Source organism: Thermobia domestica, chromosome 13 (genome assembly GCF_964235325.1).
Source record: "Thermobia domestica chromosome 13, izTheDome1.hap1.1, whole genome shotgun sequence".
Lineage (NCBI taxonomy): Eukaryota > Metazoa > Arthropoda > Insecta > Zygentoma > Lepismatidae > Thermobia > Thermobia domestica.
Window position 1 is genome coordinate 70861815 of NC_137466.1, and position 20046 is coordinate 70881860.

A 20046-nucleotide genomic window follows, 5' to 3' on the forward strand; every position below is an offset into this window, starting at 1 on the left:
GTTGAAAATGAATTTCAAATTACCAAATTACTTGATATACAGTATTATTATCAGGTACTGTAATAACTTCAGGCAATAACTACTGAACCAATTAAAACTATATTTGACATCCTTATCATTCTTGGGACTCCCGAGGATTAAACCATATTAAATTAATTAAAATGAGTATCCTAAGTGGGAACGGGGGCCTCCAAAGGATCTTATGATATTAAATTGAATAAAATTCATATCCTAAGGAAGAGCAGGTGGTTATATTTTATGCGAAAAATTTAATGCCGATATATGTAAAAATAATCAAAACGACTAATGATATTTTCTATAGTTTTCGGGATTGCTGAGATGAATAGTAAAACTATCGATGTCGTCTAAGTTCATGGTCAGTCCCATTGGCATAGGGTGGTGATGAGTGGAAGGTGGAAAGGGGTGACATTACGGATTTTTATCAATACACTTTCATTGTGATGTCTATCATAAGGGGTTCAAATATTTTCATTAAACCCTTTCATCCCGTTCGAAAAATGGTCATTTAAGCTTGGTAAAAATAAAATTTGAACCCACACAGTATTCTGAAAAATCAACAATGAGAAATAAAACGAAGCAGGAGAACACACAATAATCATATCCTTCTCTGCAAGAAATAAGTAAAACATGGAAATGACATGACCCTTTCAACAGTGGAATGACAACTTCATGTTCACATATCTAGCGTTATTACTCTATAATTACGTAACTCAGAAACAAAACCTTACAAACGATCGTGAATGAAAATTAAAATGAATTCGTTAGGTTAATGTCGCATGGTGATTCGTCTAAGGCTAAAGATGATGATAATAAACGCAAGTGACTGGTGGTCGATGAAAGTGGTGCAATGACTAACTGGAAAGAAACGAGAGAACTTCGAGAAAACCCACTGTCACGATGTTAGACTAGCATCAAACTGGTCATTATGCCTCCAATAAATGATCATGTCAATAGAGATGCGGACAATAAAACATTCCTATTAAAATTTTGTGTATTCACCGCGTGTACACATTTGCTCCTGCATATTCGCCACAAGTGCAGAAAATAGACGGGAGTATTGCGATAGTACTTCTATACGTCTAGAATATGTGCTTCTAGAACCATCTAATTTCAATCCTCTTCCATTCCTACATCATGAAACACCTTAGAGGTTTCATTCGGTTGAGATCAGGAAACTGAGGAAGTCAATTCATGCAGATGAATTTTGGGTATTCTTGTAGCCACACGTGGGTATGTATGGACGTATGCACAGCATTATTTCCGTGCATGAACACAAACTCCTTTTGATGAGAAACTTGCACGAGGGGGTGGTAGAAAGTGTTCTACAGGACATCAATATAAACCTGACTGGTCATTCGTCCCAGCAGTGGAATTGTTTCTCCTAGGCCCATGTTGCCACGTAGGCCCAAAAGTATGCCGCTATGTCCCCAAAAAGTCCTGTCACCACTACATGCTGAATGATACACCTTGTCCCACATGACCTATAGAAGATATGTTTTTAGTAATCAGACATGCATACCTTCTCATCATTCCATACAGTTAAATCACAGTATGTCTGTAAAAGTCCAGTGTCCCACTGTGCCAATTCTAATCTTCTTATATTGTGCAACTCTGTGAAAAAGATCTAGGTAGCAGGATCGCAATTCCTCCTTTACTCTTTACTATATAGTTTCCGTAAGACAGCTGTACTTTAAAGCTTTATCCCATAGGACGGATCTATGATGTATTCAATTGTTCCTGACGTTTTCTATCAGCGCTTCATCCTGAGCTGCAGTCATTCCCCTAGGTCTACCTGACCTGGGCGAAGATTTCAACATGCACGGCAGTGCAAGGCAGCCAAGTTCCGCGAAAAAAAATGAAAGCTGGCCTGCACTGCCATAAGCATATTATACACGAACAAGAGCTTTGGGTAAAATCGCCGATTTCTAGGCTCTGTAAAAACGATTCTATTAAGAGTAAAAATATGAGATTTAGAATTCAAGGAGATATCCGAGAGATGTGCTCATATATCAAATCTCAAATTCCTACCTTTACCTATATTCGAGTACTGGACCCCTAAAATATGCAGTTTTCAGGCTCACTGACTCACTGACTCACTCAAAAATTGATTAGGTACTTCCCAATGAGATAGAGACGTGAAACTTTGCATAAAGGTACCCTATAATGACATGAGTATGGAAAAAGTCCGAAATTTGAGAAATGTGCAATGAGAAACTTTTTATGGGCAAAAAACTGTCCTTAGCCAAGCAAAAAATCGTTTCACGCACTCATTCATCAAGTTGATTAGGTACACCCAATGAGATAGAGACGTGAAAATTTGCATAAATGTCTTAGCCAAGCAAGAAATCGTTTCACTCACTTACTCATCAAATTAATTAGGTACTTCCCAAATGAGTTAGAGACTTGAAACTCTGCGTAAGGTACCTTATAATGACTTGAGTATGGAAAACGTCCGAAATGTGAGGAATGTCACATGGGAAATTATTTAGAGGCTAAAAACAATCCTTATCCAAGCCGAAATCGATTCATTCTCTCAGTTATCAAATTGATTAGGCACTTCCCAATAAGACTGAGACGTGAAACTCTGCATAAAGGTACCTTATAATGACTTGAGTATGGAAAAAGTCCGAAATGTGAAAAATGTGCTATGGGAAATTTCTTTTAGGCGAAAAGCTGTCCGTAGCCATCAGGTACTTCCCAATGAGATCAAATGTGAATGTCTATATAAAGGTACCTAATAATGGCTCGAATATGAAAAATGTCCGAAATTTAAGGCAGTGGTGCCCACCCCCCTCATGTCCATGACGCAGCCCCCCTCAATTGTCTATCCGTAGGTGTTCTTCCATGAAAAAAATCTTTTCGATTAATTTTTACACCCCCTCAAACATATTTATATAGATTTTACCCCCCCCCCCAAATATTTCAATGACGCAGTTTGCGTCATAGCCCCCCCCTTGTGGGCACCCCTGTTTAAGGAATGTGGTATGGACTTTTTTGGGCGAAAAAAATGTCCTTACCCAAACAGAGAACGGTTCATTCACTCAATCATCATTGATTAGGTGCTTCCTAATGAGGTAGAGACGTGAAACTCTGCATAATGGTACCTACCTTACCTAATGACTTGAGTGTGTGAAACGTTCCAAATGTAAGGAATGTACTATGGGAAATTTTTATTGGTGAAAAACTGTCCATAGCCATTAGGTACTTGTTAATGAGATAAAGATGTGAAACTCTCCATGAAGGTACCTTATAACGGCTTGAGTATGAAATTTAAGGAATTTGCTATGGGAAATTTTTCATTGCCAAGAAAAATGTACTTACAATCAAAAATCGGAAACGATTCTGTTATTCAACACATGTGCATAGTGATAATGTTATCAACCGTCCGAGTGGTCGAGTTGATGCCCTCCTCGCTAGTTTATTGGCTATCACGTGCGCCATTCGTGTATGGGGTCCCGGGTTCGATTCCCGGTGGAATCTTAGTTCTCCTCGATGTTTCTGTGTTCGTGTCCCTATCGTTCTAGGTTAACAGAAAAACGAGCTAAGCTCATTGAGAAAAATTTGTTATCCGGACAGCGGTATATTGTACAAATATACGGGATCCTTATGTTTACTGCAGAAATCAATACTTATCATACGTTATCCATATGCTACATACGTACTGCCCTCTTTCCCGCTTAAATATTACACCAAGTCATTGCAGAATGCCTGACATCTAACAGTCTTCCGTACAGTTTTCAGTTATGCGCTTAGTGTACGTTAAGTCCAAAAACTACAGGATTTACACATGTAACCTACGTTTTTACGTACGTCACATACATTTTTTCTCAGTGTGTGAGTAAAACAAGTGGAACCTTACTATAAGTAGTTAAGCAAGTTAATGAGGCACGTTCTGTGGATCAGTTAGCTTTTTCAAAACGTGGGCTAAGGCACGTACATACTGCCGTAAATTTTGTGGTTGGAAACCCAGACAAGGAAAGCTAATATTTTTTTTTATTTTTTCGGTGAATATTTTCCTTTATTGCAGTCATTGGTATTAAATAGATATTGAAATTAATTTGATAAGTAAGACAATGTAGAGGTGAGAATATTCAGAATTAATGAAATTTTCGAGGAAATGGGAAATCCAATTGTTCGACTTTTATATGAAACTAGCAAAAAATGTAACCGATTCCGTAAATATATTGATAGCACGAGTTATATTATGGTTACCACAGTAGTTAAGTAAAAATGTTCTTGATGCTTCGTGTCTATATCCATGAACAGTGTTCGAATCTCTTACGTATCAGCCTTTTCATCAACAGTGCATTTCGTGTATTTGCTCTTATATTCCCTAAATTTGCTCAGCGAGAGGCTTTGCCCCCACAACGCCGCCTTTGCTCGGCCTACGGCTTCGCACCTCTTAAGCGCACAATTCTACCGAATTGCAATTTTCTTTTCCTATTTCAACTATCTAAAAGTAAAATTTTGTATCCCAAGAAAATGCCTATTTAAATAAAATGGAGATTTCTTCATCCTCCTTTAGACTCCTTAAAAATTAAAAATATTCACTTTTGGCAATTTTCCTAGGTTAGTCCCGGAAGGCTACAATCGTGCCAAATTTCATCATCCTAATCCTGCCGGAAGTGCGTGAACATTTTGGGGTGTACAAGACGTCCCATATAATTAACATGGGAAAGGTTTTTCAGTTCCCCATAAAACCACTCTAAAGTTGAACTTTTTTCTTTTTACTGATTTACTTAGATAATACTAACGAAAAGGTACTAGCATACAGAATTTCACGTTGTATTTCAATTTCAAGTACAGTGTGTTTGAAAAAGAACTCCTTAGTTTTAATGTGTCCTAGAATCTGTACAAAGTGACATACACTATTTTAGTTTGTGGTGTTTGATTCGGCAACTATCCAAGTTTGGCTCCCTTGCAGTTGTCAGGTCTGCTTGACCTTGAGACGGCACCAGTGCTGTTTTTTTTTTTACCTCAGTTCAGTCCAGGCAGGCGTGCAGTGCAGAGCAACTCAGTAACAATGTGCACTCCGCTACAGAAAGCGCAGTGTGTTATTTGGCTTGTGGAAACTGAGTCAGTTATAACCGTGAAACGTAATGTTAGACCTCAGTATCGTGGTGAACCACCTATAACAAAAACTATCCATCATTGGCTAAAGTCTTCCAATTGATATTCGTAAATCTTTCTACGAAGGTGGATAGGCAGGGCTGGTCTAATACCTTGGCCACCACGAAGCCCAGACTTAACCCCACTGTATTTTTCCTTTTGGGACCACATAAAAAATGTTGTGTACAGTGAAAAGATCAGAGATATCAATCATTTACGGGAAAGAATGGGTTGGGACAGTTACACCTGAAATGTTGGTGAATACGTGGCGAGAAGTGGAATATCATCTCGAATATCGAATATCGTATCGTGTAGGGCCACAAATGGATCCCACATTGAAGTCTACCAACATTTAACAAAACTTGAAGGAATTCTCTTTCATGACATTTACTCATTGATGTAAGTTTTCATTCCTTTCCCAATTAAATTTATACTTAAAACTAGGGAGTTCTTTTTCAGACACCCTGTACTTAAAATATGAGATTATAGGTCCAAAAAAGACCCAGTTAAATAAAATTGGGGATTTCTTCATCTCTCCTTTAGACTCCTTAAAAATTACAAATATTCACTTTTGGCAATTTTCCTGTAGGTTAGTCCCGAAAAGCTACAATCATGTCAAATTTAATCGTTGTAGCCCTACAGGAAGTGCCTAATAGTTTTGGGATGTAAAAAGTGTCCCATATAAATAACATGGGAAAGATTTTTCAGTTCCCCATAAAACCGTTGGAAATTTTTATTTTTACTGATTTAGTTAGGTAATGCTAACCAAAACGTACAAGCATACTGAATTTCAAGTTTATATTCCAATTTCAAGTTCCTAAAACATGAGATTATAGGTAAAAGAAAAAAAGACCCATTTAAATGACTGAGGAAATTCTTCATTTTCCCTTTAGACTCTCTAAATTCACCTTTGCAATTTTCCTGTCGGTTAGTCTCGGAAGCTGCAATCATGCCAAATTTCAACTTTCCATGTAAACCGGAAGTACCCCTTTAATTTACTTCAGTTCATGTAGTTTTATATATAGTTTTATATATATAGTTGGTGGCAAATATAATTAAGTTTACAAGTTATTTGGAAGGTGTATATCATTGGAAGGAAAACCCGAGGCAGTATGAAACTGCGCAACATGAGCGTAGTATAATGAACTCCGTAATTTCGTAATGTGGAAGGGTAGAGAACAACTAAGCATATTGAAACACTAGCCATGTCTAGTGATGAAGCATCGAGAATTCAGCATCAAGGGTTTTGGGGCCCTGTTGATAGACTACTCTTCGTATTTAGGTAATGAAGAATGAGATGTTAGTGATCGTGATTTTGTAGCTCGGGTAAATGAATTAGAATCTCGTTTGGACATAACTCTCTGACAGATATTTAATAGAAGAAATCTTCTCCTCTGGTCTAGTACCTAGCATGTGCACCTTTCTTGTACAGGGTGTTGGGTTCGATTCCCGGTGGGAGAGCCCTTGGGAACTAATGTTTCCTGTGACACATTATGACTCCTTTAAAAATGTACAATTCTAAATTTAAAACCAACAATATGCCACAATTGAGATTCTCAATATACGATATTCACATGGCGAACTACAAAAAGAAGTAAAATCTGAACAAAAACACCAGAGGTGCAAAAAAAGCGCAGCCAAGTTCTTCATCAACCTCAAAAAGTGTTGAGATGAGGATGGATGAACCAAGTTCCTTGGCCACTAACAATGGAACTTGGCGCGAGGTGTCAAGGAAAATTATGCTAAGGAACCTTAAGGTTAGTGGTGGTAGGTGTGGTGGGTTTGGGGCCACCACCAACCTTAGGAATATCAACTTCGCTAAGGCGCTATGGCACGTATACAGTATACTACAGTAAGATTGGTGGTTCGAAACCCAGACAAAGAAAACTTATAAGCCTCCACGAAGTTTCAAGGAAAATAATGTTGACGAGCCTTAGGGATGGCACTTGTGAGAGTGGTGGATTTGAGGGCCATCACCAGCCTTAGGGCTGAAAGGTCCCGGCCGTGAAACTAGGAACAGATATCTTGTTGTAATCGAATATGTTAGACACCTCGCGCCAAGGTCCAGTGTTAGTGACCAAAAAACTTGGCTCATCCGTCCTCATCTCAACACTTTTTGAGTCTGACGAACTGGCTGCTCTTTCTGCACCTCTGATGTTTTTGTTCAGATGATCAATTTAACCATCACCTTGGTGCTTATTTGAACATTTTCAAACAGTTTTTCGGTCACAACCAAATCATTTGCCGATTTGAGATGCACTCTTGCTTTGTGACAGATGACCCATAATTCCACTTGCTGAGTTATTGTCAACTCTTGACGTCCTCGCAGACGAGGGATGTTATGAGGTTTTGAATGTCAAAATAAATGTTTTGAACGATATGCTATAAACAATGTGCATGGCGTAACTGCACATAAGTGTACTTCTCGACAATAATTCTGTAGTCTCCTATTACTTTTATCCTCTAACTAAACATTTATGTTTCCAATATCATACAAAATCAATTTTTATCGTCAACGATAAAGCATTTTGTCCTTACATAGGAGTAAAATATTAAAACGTTTGACCTATGAAGAATCGCAGAAAACTAAAAAAGAACAATGTAAGTGCGTATAAACTATGGTCCTTCAGAGTAGTAGTCGGGTACCAAAACCACTAGACCATGACCACTTTGCCCTGAATGCGTTGTCATTGATGTCTTTAACGGCAATTGTATTATGTGTTAACACTTCTAATTTTCTATGATACTCTTCCTTCTTTCATATCTTCTTTTTTATTTCTCTTATGTTGTCGTCATTTATTTACACTATGTGGCATTTGTGTTTCCAACTTCTGCTCTCTTGCGTAATATATTCCAGACTTTTTTGGGAGGCGCGGTGGCTGTGCTAGAGCGTTCACCTCTTGTGCTTGGGATCCCGGGTTCGATCCCAGCCCTCGCCAACTGATCTTTGTGGTGGACAAACACCGTGTGCGTGGATTTTCTCGGGGTTCTCCCGTTTCCTCCCACTTTCTTCATTCCACCCTTTCATTCATTACTCATCATCACCGTCCCCTTTAGCCTAACCGGCATAACCGTGGAACGTAAAACTCAAAGATTTTATTTCATTCTTCATACCAGATTTCCATTGCATCTCCCATATGATAAGTACTATAGCTTTGACTAATTTTGTTCTCATATTCTTCAACTAATCGGTTCACAAATGCCTGATTTACAAACAGGTGTACATTTATTTCCAAACAGATAGTATTAACAAGCAGTTGTACACTTACTTCCTTGACAGACTGTAAAAACTTAATGTTTCTTTTTCTTACAGTTTGGTAATTGGACTTGGTCTCATTGTACTTTGAACATCCCATATTCATGATCCATATTCTTCACTTCGACAATATGTAAGTACATACAAATCTATGAAAATAATTAAAATGTTTCCAAGTACAGTTATACCCACGAAACGCGTTAATATTTCAGAGGTTTATGCTGTTTAATTATTTACTGTTTATGTAAATTAGACAAAATTCTTAAAAATATTTTTTCTTTTCATCTTTTTGTCTATTTTTCTTTGCAAAATATATTTGAAGATAAATGACTTTCTTTACCCTAAACACAATAAGAACTCAAAGGTACTTACTCTTTTGACATATGAAAAAGCGCTTCTTTGTGCAATCTTCATCCAAAAATGTGTAATTCTTGTGGTTGTCTAGCAATAGACAATTTCTTCCAGGCCTGGGTTGGTCCTTATATCCCCAGGGAGGAAAGTCAGGAACTTTACCGTTGATTGGTTCTCCATCGCTTAACCACAGCCATATATCATTCTCTGTCATTCCTCCAATCCACGCTCTATCAAATTCTAATAGAAATAAAGAATAAGTGCACGGTAACAAAATTTCTTGTACACTAATCGTAACTAAAATTACTTTGTTGATGCATATGGAACATCGAGATTAATCTAGCAAAATTTAATATATTGATATCTATCATATTTAGTACTATTACTTTAAAATATATATTGTTTGGCTCTGAATTTGATGACACATGAAATCAGGAAACTATGAACTCAACAAGGTAAATAATTCATATATGCCATCTACGTATTGGCAAAGATACATCACACTGTGCCGTTTTAAATGTAAATGAATTATTATGTGTAAATTATTTAATACACATATGTTTCATTTTAGTACGTTTTCTCCAAGTTTTATGAAGATAAATATGTTACTGGAGTGCTAATCAGCTTGTGAACAGTCGAAGCTATTTCATTTCTATAATAAGTCAGATAAGTAATTAAATTTGAGTATATATATTTTATATATGGGAGTTTCCGCGACCTTGGGTAAAACTAGGAGGAAAGATGAATAATGCCAAAATAAGTAATTTGAGATAGCGAACCACTGTCTGAAAATGAGTTATAAAACACTGAAAATTGATCATAGTGATACAAAAATGTCCAAAACTGGAAGAGAAATTATCGAATCGAGAACAGTGAAAAAAAAATATTTTATTGTTGAACATGTGAATTCCATTAATGTAAAGATGGATAGGAAGTGTTGCAAGGGTAGCCTAGTGATGTAAGGTGGAAAATTTTCGGCGAAAAATTTACCATTTCGGAAAACTTGCCGCTATATTTTTCCAGAAAATTTTCCCTTCTAAACAAATATCAGTGATCATGTAATAATTCCTCATTAACCATAAAATTGTTTAAATTCATTTACAGAAATATTAAAAAGTAAAAGATTGTTTAAAGAATCTGAAAAGTTTCATGCCTCAGAAAATTTTCAGTACTATGTAGGGACAAGTGAAATAATTTTTCATGAATCGAAAAATTTTCTGTCGTATATGAAAAAATTGAAAAACTTTTTATGAGTCGAAAAAGTTTCATCATTTTGAAGCAAAATATAAAACAACTATTTGCGAATCGGAAAGTTTTATTGCTCTGTAGAAACAAATGAAAGGGATTTTCATGGATCGGAAAATTTTCATTACCATGTAGAAAAAATGGAAAAAACTTTTCATAAGCCGGACAATTTTGAATATTGTGTATAATGATGTTAGGTGGAAATTTTTCCACTATATTTAACTGAACATTGAGCTATAAAATTGAATTCCTGTAGAGGAAAGTTACATAGGACAGCAACAAATTAAAATTTTGCAATAATTTTCAGGAAACCGGAAGCTTTTTAGTATTTCGAGTTGGCAAGTAAAAATTTACATACTGTTTCGCTCTCTCTCTCTCTCTCTCTCTCTCTCTCTCTCTTCTCTCTCTCTCTCTCTTCTCTCTCTCTCTCTCTCTGTGTGTGTGTGTGTGTGTGTGTGTATGTGTGTGTGTGTGTGTGGTGTGTGTATGTGTGTGTGTATAAATTGCAGGGAACAGATCGGGTTCGTAGAGTACAAATATCCCACTCCATTGTTTAAAATGTAACAAGAAAGTGAAAAGAAACCTTTGTGAATTTATCAATTATTTCAAAAACATAAAATTCCAATATTTCTTCGCATATTGCCTATGTAATGAAATAACTACATAAAAGTTCCTTATGAAGATTATTTTTGTAGCAAAAAATAAGAAGAAATGTTTTGATTTTATTTTGTTTAATACTCGTAAATTATAACTTCAATACTGGAGTTTTGTATAATCAATACCTTAGAGCAGATATTTTGTATTGTAAAACTACCATTATTATGTACAAAAAGTGTTTAAGAAATAATAACTATTCGATATAATAAGTGCATATATAACAAAAAATATATTTTTTTATTTCCTAAATTAAAATGAAATTACTTGTTGCTTTTCGCGTTTCTTTTATTACTTTATTGTTAGAACAACTGGATGGATATATGAAAAATAAATGTTTATTTCCAGAAAATGTTTAATATTTGTTTTCATGAGTTACTTAAACTGGAAATTTAGGTACCCAAAATTTACATTAGGTATTTTATATTATCTCTACTTATTTATATATGTTCCAAGTATGTAAATCCAGAAAAATAGGGAAGATAAAGTATAAGAAAACTTCCTCTTACGCGTATTAAATTGATGAAATATGATTTTGTAAGATCAAAGCTGAATTCTGAAAGAAGATCACATAGAAGTATTTGAAATTTTTTTTTACAGAAATGAACAATCGTTAGATTTTCACTTCATGAAACTTTTTTCATACAATATTTATTACCAATAAATTTTACGGATAAACAACGATGTAGGAATAAGTGGAATATATTTTAATGAATCGGAAAATTTTCATTACTGTGGTAGCCTCAAAGGAAAGTAAGATATTGTACGTGTCTTATACGAAAGTATGACCAGTGTGCATACATTGTAATCTCAGTGATTGTTTGAAGAAAGAACATGTAAAATATCATGGTCAAAAGAGGATAAATGTGTGGGTCTGAAAAAGACTGTATACGTTGAAGAAACCAGGTCCTTTGGTACGACTATCAGAAAGGATAGGAAACGACAGAACAAATAGTTTGAGATACGAAATCAATGTCCAGAAATGCATCTGTTCCGAGCTATAATCCGCCGAAAAACTGTCCATAATAGAGAAAGAATTTTCGAATTAAAATCTAGTTAAAGGAAATATTTCTTCTGTGTTTCATTAATGCAAAATTGGTTGAGGACATGGAGGACTCAAAGGTGGTCTCACAGAAAATTAGGATACTAATTTAGCGTATCTTATACAAAAGTACGAAGAGAAGCCATGCATTGTAATTGTTCAAATACAAACACTTGTGATATCGTGACCAAGCTTCATCTGGGAACAGTACGGAGGCATGAAACTGAAGGTCTTCCTACCAGCACTGCATTAACCATGCACTAAATATAACACGGGGTTCGATACTAGCTTATCTCAGGTTTTAGATTCTCTGGATGATATAGTCTAGTTCATGCAATACTTTCCAAACAATGCTGTGCATGATACCCATTTCATGTGCTAAGTTCCGTTTGCTTATTGGAGGTTGTTCTGCCATACTATCAAACATCGAAATTTGGTAGTCCTGGTAGTTCACATCTCCCCTTGATCATGAAATTCTGGTCGTAAGTGCCCCGTTTCTCGTAAATATAAAAAAGTCTGAAAATATGGAGTATTTTTGATATCTCCCCTGTGGATACCTATTCCAATCAAATGAAGCGTTTCCATTACTGTTTCAATTAGTCCACTCCAAATACAAACATCATATATATATGTTTTTCTAACATTAGCTCAATTTCAATGATGAAGTACGCACAAAAGTACGAAAGATACACCAGAGCTTCACGACTAACTACTGGATTGCCAACATGTCTTCTCAAGTTCGGTGAATGAAATATCTTAGATGACTGACAAGAGGTTCGTAACTCTCAGACTTCACTGCTGGCATTCTTCGATGGTTAGTTCCATCGTATGTGTTCAATGGCAGTGTGCATGTTTGCTATGCTCCACACGGTCTGATCAGGGCAATGGATAAGGCAGGTGTGAATAAAATTCTGTCACTTCTTTTCTACATATCTCCGGAATATCAAATAAAATACTCCAGTTTAATATCCAATGTTTATGCTCTGCTTTCATGAAGCGGTCAAACTAACCCAACACCGTTTGCAGTATCCGCAAATCCTGTTAGGTCCATACACGTTGTTACTAGAGTGTACACGTTCACGATAAAGACAATTTTAAAAAGAACAACAACATAACCACAACGAAATGGAATAAGGTGCAATGGTGATTAGTAAGACCATAAATATCTAGTTTCCTGCTTGGGTCCTCCTTCCGCCACACGTGTCCTCCATTCATCCACTTTTACATCAATGAATTCTATAGGCACAACAACGAACAATTTTTATTGGCTAGAACTGTATTCGACAATTTGTTTTATAGTTATGGTGATTTCTTTAATATTCAGACAAATTTTCGGCATGTTATAGCTCTGAGCGGCAGGTTATAGCATTTGCGGACAGTGGTTTCATGTATCAAACTATTTCTTCTGTCATTGTCCATTAGCCTGAAAGTCATACTCTAGGTCATGCCTACAGCGTATGCATTCTTTGTATCGTTTCAACAGATTTTCGGCAATAGCTCGAAACCAACGCATTTCCAGATATTGATTCCGTATGTCAACCTGTTCTCCAAGACTTACCCAAAGTCACTGAAACATCCTATATTTACTAACGTTTCACTATACCTCCTGAATAACAATTATCTTTTGTTTATGACTGTTATTGATTTCTACGTATTTCCAATAACAGATAGCTTGTTTATGTTTGTTTGCAAAAAGGAAAGTTAATTTCAAATAGTCATTCTAACTAGTATACTAATAGTACAACAAACATACATATACTGTGAAATAGTCTTGCTTCATTATTCATTATTGAATTTTCAGGTTAATTTATAAGTCCAGTAAAATTAGACTTTAACTTTGAAAAACATCCGAACGAATTGGATTTTTGTAAAATAATAATAATAATAATAATAATAATTAATAAATAAATAAATAAATAAATAAATAAATAAATAAAACCGCCTTATTTTAATGTCTTTAGCATATCCTGAAAAGTATCCTTAATTTGAGCCGTTGGATTTTTGTTTGGAAGGGAGGTGAAAAGGGATGAATTTTAACTTTTTTAATCATCTCGAATATGACCATTTTTCGAGGAAAATAGTTGTCAGAGTAATTGTAGTTAATAAAATTCTACACAAAAAATATCCTAAAACTTTTTTCGTAGAATCAATCGTTTCAAAGGCATATACTGAATTGTGTCTGAAGAGAAAAAATACATATTACTGTAATCTTATATATAAAAATGAATGTATGTTTCTTTGTCCGGCATAGAAACCCAAGCCATTTGTTTCGTACTCTTCTAAGTAACTTTATCGAAGAGAGCATAGTCTGTAAGAGTCGATGAACCACTTACTATGTTGTTTTTTTTTTTTATCTAAGAGAGGCGTAGGGAGAAGAAGTGGCTTAAGATTTATGAGAAAAATAGAGTATTTTCACGAATTTGCCATGTAAAGGAGATGGAACTCGTTTTGTAAACTTTAAGAAAATAAGTGGAGTTACAATCTAGAAAAAACTGTGTGTATAAGGCAGCCCGTGCACCGAGAAAAGTGGGAAGGGTGTGACCTAAAAGTAATTGAAAACAACCAATATTAGTGTTGAATCCATTGTTTTCGAGATCGTTAAGGTCAATAACCACAATCCAGATGCCGTTTAAGACCAAGTTCAGTAAACATCTGCACGAGAAATGAGAGGGTCTGAAAATAAAATGCAAAAATATTCAACATTAGTGCCGAATTCATAATACTCGGGGTCTTTAAACTGACCGGTAACAGTCCACATTATATTTAAGGCCAAATTTAGCAAAAAATATGTATGTCAGCTGGTCCAGGAATCAACAAAGACAACACCTCGTTGTTGTTTATACTACTCAGTGGTTTATGTTTCGGCAGTGGAATATTTTCGAAGTTTTAAAAAAAATCCTGGAATGGGAGGCTCCCAATTAAAGAAACCTTAATGAAATTAGATTCCACTGATTACAGCGCCAGCTATCACGAATCAAGAAAAATGTTTCAAATAAAATGCACTTAATTTTTCCTCGTTTAACCCCAGTTTGCAATAGAAAATGGGAGTCTGATTGAGCTTTCAAAGTTGCTTCTATCGCATTCCCGTGTGGCATGGGGGCGGGGGAGAAGAAGAGAAAGATAATATCATCAAAGGCGAATTTCCCTCTCCAAAATGTGCACTTTTCCTTTAGAATATTTTTCCTATACGATACTTAGAATTCTTTCGTTCCCCCCCCCCCACTCCAAAACAAACTTCTCAAATCAAGTGTTATTTTTAAGATATGCTGAGAACAATAAAAAAGAAAAGTGTCTTCATAAAAATCCAGCTTGTTTAGAATTTTTTCGAAGTTGTGCCTTTTATTATTATTATTATTATTATTATTATTATTATTATTATTATTATTATTATTATTATTATTATTATTATTATTATTATTATTATTATTATTACGAAGGTCATTTAACTCGAAGTGGCAACATAGTTGTGAAATGAAATGTAGTGAATCACTCACCTCAAGAAGCTTACAGTCATTCGACGTTGTCTCCGCCAGCCCGTTGAACTCTTCGCCAGATGTCTGGTAGCCGTTAAATACCTGTCAAAAGCCCTACTTTTTGAGAGAGTGTTGACAGTGCGCCCGAAAGCACGAACAATGCTGAGAATGTCTCTGAAACGTTTGCCCCTGAGAGGTTCTTTCATTTTGGGGAAAAGATCAAAATCACAGGAGCTTATACCCGGGGAGTGTGGCGGATGCTGCAGCACCTCCCAACACCATCGTCGTAACAGAGTCTGTCCTGGATTGGCTGAATGCCACCTGGAATTGTCGTGTAGGGGAACTGGTCCAGACCCCAGGAGGTGTGCATGTTTGCGCCGCAATGCTGGTCACAAATGGTGACTGAGGTATGAAGTATAGTATGCAGCATTGACGGTAACGCCCGGTGGAACTTATTGTGACAAGATAATGAATTCGTGTTTGTATGATATTATCATCATCATCTTCACCTTTGCTGATTCTTGCCTAAGCTTTTTTGATCGTGGAGATTTTGGGTGGCGTCATTCAATTATTCACCTCAACTGACGCTTCAATTCAGGCTCGTAGGATCTTCTCCACGTTTCATCACTTGCAATATTGCGGTGCAAGAAGTTATCACCTTCCTCATTGTAACGTTGAAGGTGTAGGCGCGGAAATTCCCACCTATGTCATTTTTAAACCTAGGTCAGAGCATGGGGTACCCATCTGGCTGCAATTTTCCGCATGCCAAGGTCTTGTGTTAGCATGCGGAACACTGATCCGGAAGAAATATTCAGCTCCTGCGCCAATTCACTACTAGTCCAGCGCCGATCACCGTCAAGCAGTGTCCGTAGTCTTGCAAGATGAATTTCGTCCATAGCTGTCCGCATATGCCCTCCACCGTGCATTTTGTCTGTTGACTGTCGTCCCGAATGAAATGCTACAACCAATCTCGCCACTGTCCGATACGGTAGAGCAGCTTCACCACAGGCCTCTACTAATCCTCTGTGAATCGTCCTAGCATTTCGCCCTAGTGCCACCTGGAATTCCATAAACACACGCTGTTCTGCACGCGTGAACATTGCGTTAAGGCGGTATTTCACACAACAATCACTTCAACAATGTCTACTCGCCACACACACCGTAATATGGGACCGCAGCAGCGTTGAACTGACTCGTAAACATCCACGAAACACACTACGTTCGTCATTTGTCTTCTACCTACACGACACTCCAATCGTAGCAGTGTTGCCAGTTCGAGTTAAATAACACTCATATTATTGTTATTTTCCTGAGCTATTAAAGGTTTCAAATGATAAACTATTTATTCCTTTGGTCATATTGTAATGATCCACTTGTTCACATCTGCAATACAGACTCTGATTCCGATTAATCCGGTATTGAGTTAGCAATGTACTGAATTTTTAGTGCTGTAATGTATTGAATACACAGTTAGCACTTCGAATTTTAATAAATTAAGTTTAAAAAATATTAAATTTTACCTGGTCTTGCTTTGTACATTTGCCGATGCAGAGCTTCTGCAATGGAAGTGCTATCTACTATGGCAAGGCCCTCATGAAGAGTGGCACACAAGGAAATCGCAGCATTGAACGTCACTCGCTGTCGATACAAACTGTATACCACTCCACCATGAACTACTTCCACAGGACCCTCAGGATTTTCACCAGCACCGGCTGTTTCTACTGTCCATAAAGGAAAATCAGTGTTAAGATTTTAAATACCTTTAGTTAAGCGTATAACTCTTAAATTCGGATGGATCCATTTGGTCTGATTGTGTATAAACATCTGAACAGCGCTTCGAAGTAACATATTGAACTAACAACTCTTGAAATTTAAATCTATTTAACTACAAACTTTGTATTTCTATTACTTTATTTTATTGTATATCGTGTCCATTCCTTTATACAGTACATCCTAGGAAAAATAAAAACTTCAAAATGAAGGATGAAACTTCTTACGATTTTACCTAAAAATAATACATGCATTAAAAAAACAATTTGCTATACGTAGAATTCCAGACTTTGGGGAAGTACTAGTTTTACACTTCATGAGGAAGATTTCTGAAATACTTATCTTAATGTCAAACTCATTTTATCAAGAAGAGGTTGAAGTTCAATGCATGCTCCTCTTTATAAGTACAGAGAAATAGTGTAATGTGTACTCTTCTCTATCGTCAATGTAACTGAAATTAGCTTCATCCTTAGGTGGGTAAGAGATATGAATGTGGAAAAGAAAGTGAAATAGTGTTGTAATGAAGCGAAAGTACTGGAAGACATAACAAATTATTTAATATTTTATTACCACATGAAATGAACTAAAGACCATTTGATCTTAAATGTTCGGGCCCTGACTTAGGAGTTGCAAGACCCAATTGGGGTAATTCCACCTAACTTTCACCAAGGTCTGTAGAATCCTATATATATATATATATATATATATATATATATATATATATATATATATATATATATATATATATATATATATATATATATATATATATGTACAAGATGGAGCATTTAGCTTGAAACTCTCTTGTTAATTCTAAACTAATAGATAAAATTCAATGAAATTTTCTAACATGAAAATATCGACAGCAGTCATTGTTTGAAATACTTCACAATACTACTCGATTAAGAGTGTTGCCAACTCAACATAAGTTGACTATTCTTTTAAATGGCACTATGTAAGGTTATTACATATTTCATATCTACTTTTTAAACGAAAACTTGCAATATCATTTTTATTATTCAGTGTTACAAGCTAAGAACGTTATAGTATCACGAATAACCGTAAACATCCAAATTTTGGTGGCTTCTACAACAGTAATAATACAAGTGAACAGACATGTTAATGCGTGTCGCAAGTACCTTACTGTAGAATACTATGACCGTGATGTGACGTATTTCTGACACGTAAAGGCAAAGGTATAAAATTTTTTAAATAGTTTCTTCATTACATTTTATTTCTGAAATGTGCTTATTCAAAGATAGGTATCACGTCCAATCACACAGATGGTTTCCAATAAACGTAAAGATCATAAGGTCGTTTACAGCAATTTACCTTAATCCGTTCCTGAGTTATAATGAACATTGGTAAAGTTTGCAACACTACCTTAAATTACGAAATTGTGTGAACTCGTTGTAATTACAACTACTCACATCTGTTGTAGTAAGTTTATAGAAGCAGAAAAGAGTAATATTTAAAAACAACTTTCCACAACTGTACATCATTTTAAGTAGTACTGGAATCTCGATGCATGTTTTTCATATCTTCGGCACAGTTGAGATACGTTTATTGTAAACCATCTTTGTAATCGGATGTGGTATTTATCTAAGCATATTTTTTTAAAAAGAAATAAAATATTTTGAAAAATATAAAATTTTCAATTTCTTGTAACTTTAATTCTACGCGTTAGAAATACATCACATCATGCCCATAGTGTTCAATTGATAATCATGTCGGACTGAATGTTTTCTGCAGAAGAAAATGCCATAATAATTTTAACACTATACATCATGACTAGAGGGAAATTACTCATTGATACTCAGTATAAACTGCCAGCATTTAGAAATTCTTTATATTCCTGTAAAAAGCTAGACACATGAATTACTAAATTTTAGTGACTAGAAAAACAAATAGCAAATGCTTATTTTGACACTACACCATACATATGCAAGATTGAATCATTCTAGCAGTCCTTTAAGCAGTTTTGAACAAAATATATTTTTTTAAATTTTATTATGAATCAAAAATAAATTTGTGTCTAAAATTGACAACTAGTCTACAAAATCCTGTCCAGTACAGAGTATCTCAAAGTTAATACACATTTTCAACCAAGTACGAGTAAACTTTAATTACATATTAACGACAAAATTATGTATTTTCTTTCATTTTTGAGGATCTAATGACTTCTGAGGCTAGAATGTTTAAGTCTGAGTGATCATCTCAGTCAGCGAAGAACTATTCTAATGAGTTGTATGTGAAGAAAGACTGCCATTTCCCACTCTGACTTAATCTTGCATGTATTTATTTCAGTTGACCATTAGACCATAATTTTACAAACCCTTTTTCGGAATAATGCTACATGAACGATGTAGATTATCCTTAGTTATAATTGTGAATGCATGTAATTCATTGTTAAAACAATACTTACATTCTCTTTCACAAATGAAGTGCCGGGGTAAGTGGCAAGGCTCAGCCACAAGGATGGGCTCCTTGTGTTTTTTTCTATCCAAAGCCAAACATCCTCTCTCTTTGTCTGGGTTTGATTGGTCCTTATTCAACCACAAAGCTCCAAATCCTCCTGACTCTTCTCCTTCGGGCTTTGGCAATTGGACATCTGCATCCGTTCCATACCACTTCCATACATTGTTCGATAATCTTGCACCTATCCATACGTCCTCAAATTCTATAAAGTAATAGACACGTATTTATAATTCTTTTACTAAAGAAATAATTATAAAAGCCCAATAAAGAAAGCAAAATTCATTCTGGAAGAACTGTGGTTAAGATGTGTGGAAAGTATGAACCCCACTAGATTATATCACCGGAAGGATTATATCAAACCAGCATCTTTAATTATATTCAAATTTCGATTTTTTAAACAAAAAGAATATCTTTTAATACATTTACCTACTATACGTGTTTTCATATAACCTTTCTTTTTTCTAGACAATGGTTGCGGTAGACTTATTGAAGTGGGGTATCACATATGAATTTATTACACAGAATACAACTTACGTTTGTAAGAACTCGAAATATTTTTGTGCAAATAGGAAAGTGACTTTACAGTGACGCTTCAGCTCAACCAGTTACTAGTAATACCGTTTTACGCTAATCCAAACTATCAAATT

General features: G+C 35.6%; 1 protein-coding gene across 2 annotated transcripts in view; it reads right to left on the reverse strand.

The window, feature by feature from the left end:
* LOC145668225 (macrophage mannose receptor 1-like) overlaps positions 1–20046 on the reverse strand; it is a 125096-nt gene that overhangs the window by 96807 nt on the left and 8243 nt on the right. For both annotated transcript variants that reach the window (XM_081735877.1, XM_081735878.1), the window contains exons 3-5: positions 19347–19601; positions 16672–16872; positions 8759–8977 (exon numbers count right to left, since the gene is read on the reverse strand). In XM_081735877.1, coding sequence (XP_081592003.1) covers positions 8759–8977; positions 16672–16872; positions 19347–19601 — 675 coding nt within the window. The remainder of the gene's footprint in view (positions 1–8758; positions 8978–16671; positions 16873–19346; positions 19602–20046) is intronic.